The following is a 3,471-nucleotide window of genomic DNA, read 5'->3' on the forward strand; positions in this document are numbered from 1 at the left end:
TAAAAATATATGGATTAATTACATAATATTTTTAAGGTCACATTGTATTCTATTACAAAATTGATTCATTTATTATAAAAAACATTAATAATAATTATGTTAACCTTGTATAAAATAAATAAAAAAAGGGCTATTACTAATATTATAAGAATTTGTAGTATAATGATGATAGAAATATTACATTGCATGCGAGCATTACAAATTTTTCTCTAATTTTAGGAGATTATCTGCGTTCCTGTTTATTATATTTTTCTGTAAATAATTTTAATATATTATAAAAATAATCTTTAATATGAGATAAGTCTTTATTACTTCTATTATTAATGATTTTATATATATTATATATAATATTGAGTTTCAAAATTTGAAGATCCTTTAATCCATATTGTCCATAAGTAATTTTACATATGTGTTTATTATTACCTGCACTAATTATTAACATTTCATATGTACCTTTGTTTTCTGCTTTTATATCTTTGACATTATGTTCATTATATAGCCAATAGCACAAGTATAAATAATCTGTTTTAGGTATATTATATAAGCTTTTTTCAATAATATATACTAAAAACAAGGCCGTTATACATGTTTCTATCTTGAATTTACCATGTAAATAATCATCTGTGGCAAAAACTTCATTTGTGCATTGATAACTTATGAATGCCGGATTTGAAACATACTCATTTATAATTTCATGTCATTTACGAATGTATATTACGAATTTATATTTAAAAAAAAATAAATAAGTAATATATGAAAATTAGAATACTCTTTTCTGTAATAGTTCATAATAATTTATAGATACAATGTATATTTATATTACTGTAATATTATGGAATTCATACACACAATATTTATTTGTTTAAAAATTTATAAAATTTATTTATGAAATGACTTAAATTCCCTCAAAAGTACATTACAGTAATATCTTATGAAACATTCAAAAATAAATTTTTTCGTCTATAAAATTTTATGTGAAGAAGAATAAAATTATTTTTATTCATAAGGATATGTATATATTTATTATACATGTTTTTTATAAACATTATAATGATTGTAAAAACAATAATATATTATGTAAAAATAATAAGAAAATAATTAAATTGTTTTAGTGAATATAATCACGAATAAAATATAGGCATTTTAATTAATTATACATACTATTACATATTACATATTCAGGAGATTATATTATATTTAATAGAAAGCATGTCTTTTAACATTAATTATAAAATAAATTCCTAAAGTAATATTATACAGTTATAATGAATCTACTCATAATAAATCATGAATATTCATCGCATGAATAAAATTTTTGTTTTTTTCTTGGTTAATATATAATGAACATATTAAAATAATATAAATTATGCCTCTAGAAAAATATATAATTTCTGATATTCCCTACATGTCTAATTAGTGCTTATAAGTATAAATATAAAATAATAATTATTGATTTTTATACATATTAATTAACGGTGTCTACAAAATATTTTTATTGACACTTCATTGTTCTAGTAATGTAAAACCTGATTTACAAATATTTGTTATAAAATTTAAATATACTTTGTCATTACAAAATATTTAAATTATAATTCATATAATTTATAAAATATTTTATGATATTATGAATTTATACTTGTAATACTTATAATTTTTGTATATCAATATTACAGAACAACGATATACATGTCCATATGAATAAATAATGAAGCACACATGTATTATATACATCTTTATTTAAATATATTAACTATAGAATTAATAACATCATGTATTGTATATTTTTAAACAAATATACGAATCATTGTCGAACGCAAGATTGATACACACATATATTTTAAATACAAATGATGAAATATATTAAAGTTATAACATTTATATATATAAATTCACTACAAAAAATTAATAAGAAAATATATCAATATGTTATGGAATTTTTATATTTTCCTTATGTATAAAGTTATATATGATTAGAGAATTATATAATTAATGTAAAACCAATTTTTTTAGAATCATGTTGCAAAAGCATGTATAAATGAAATATATTTACCCAGAATATAAATAAAATGATATAAGTTTAATAATCAATTTAATATATAAAACATACTAAATTATAATAATTGATCACGGGTATATATAATGAGCATTTGAATAAGAATAATTATATTAATACAATTGTTATGACTTATATGAAAAATAAAATATATCATTGAAATAATAAATATATATATGATATATACGATAATAAATTTGTTACCTCTAAAAACCTTGTATAATATATACTTATTAGAGTATATTTTAGGAATTAAGGATGCTATTTCTTTACTATAAGTATGTAAATTTTTCATTTAATAAATTCTATACAACTATAAAAATTAATGAACGAAAATGAATAAAATGCATTCATTAAGAAGAAACAACATGAATAATAGGATGAAACATATAATTTTATCATCATCTCTCAAAGTATTATATAGTTTAAAACGTTATAACTTATAAAAAATGTATTAAAAGTATAAGATTAATAGTTGGATACATGAAATCTAACTATATAAAATAGTTATATATTGGCAAAAATATATTCAAAAATAGGAATTATTAAAAGCATATATTTTCATTCAGACAAGGAGGCATAAATAATGTCCTATCATAAAATTGTTAAATAATAGAATGGTAAATATATCATTTATATTATTGATTTAGGTTATTCTATTCATTTTTTTGAACTATTATTTTATAATATTATAATGTACATCAAATGATTTTAAATAGAAAAAATTAACGGTAATCTGACATATTTATATTAGGTATATTTTGTCATGCTTCCAAAAAAATATCGATACGTGCATATATTATATTTGAATAATATAGTGGTAATTGATTCTTTTGATATTAGGATTTTACTTAATTTACGTCAATATTACTTCATTCATAGAAAAAACTATATAAGATAAAACTCTATTTCGTTTATTAGCATATCATGAATTGTATTTATCTATGAAGCATATAATTATATAAAAAATCATAATAAGAAATTTGATCATCTTTTTAAGATTATATATATGTGTAAATAAAATAAAATTATATTTCTTACAATAGAATATGATAAAAATTAATTATCATATGCTAGCAAATATAATTACATATAACATTTATACATCAGAATTTAAGCTATGCTATAAATTTAAATTCAATTTTAATTATTCTTATTGTTTAGATTTTTTATTATGTATTATATAATTTTTTATCTTAAATCAAAATATGCCTTATAATATACATTTTTGAAATAAACCCTTTTATATATTCTTAAATAAAAATATTTTGCTATATCAAAAAGAATAAAAAATACATTTCAAGAAAAAATAGGTATATATATTCAATAAAACTATATCAATATACTATTGCATTATTTATTACATATATATTAATGACGTTAATTAGTATCTATACAACAATATATATATATATATA

General features: G+C 17.9%; 1 protein-coding gene across 1 annotated transcript; it reads right to left on the reverse strand.

Annotated features, from left to right (window-relative positions):
• Nucleotides 1–223: 223 nt before the first annotated feature.
• PGO_001850 (Plasmodium exported protein, unknown function) lies at nt 224–1,046 on the reverse strand (the record flags this gene model as incomplete). Its single annotated transcript, XM_028691021.1, has 2 exons — nt 224–679; nt 939–1,046. 2 exons carry the CDS (start codon nt 1,044–1,046, stop codon nt 224–226), a joined length of 564 nt encoding a protein of 187 aa, XP_028546822.1.
• Nucleotides 1,047–3,471: the final 2,425 nt, after the last annotated feature.

This window comes from Plasmodium gonderi (assembly GCF_002157705.1).
Source record: "Plasmodium gonderi DNA, contig: Pgo-contig_201, whole genome shotgun sequence".
In the NCBI taxonomy this organism is placed as follows: Eukaryota; Apicomplexa; class Aconoidasida; order Haemosporida; family Plasmodiidae; genus Plasmodium; species Plasmodium gonderi.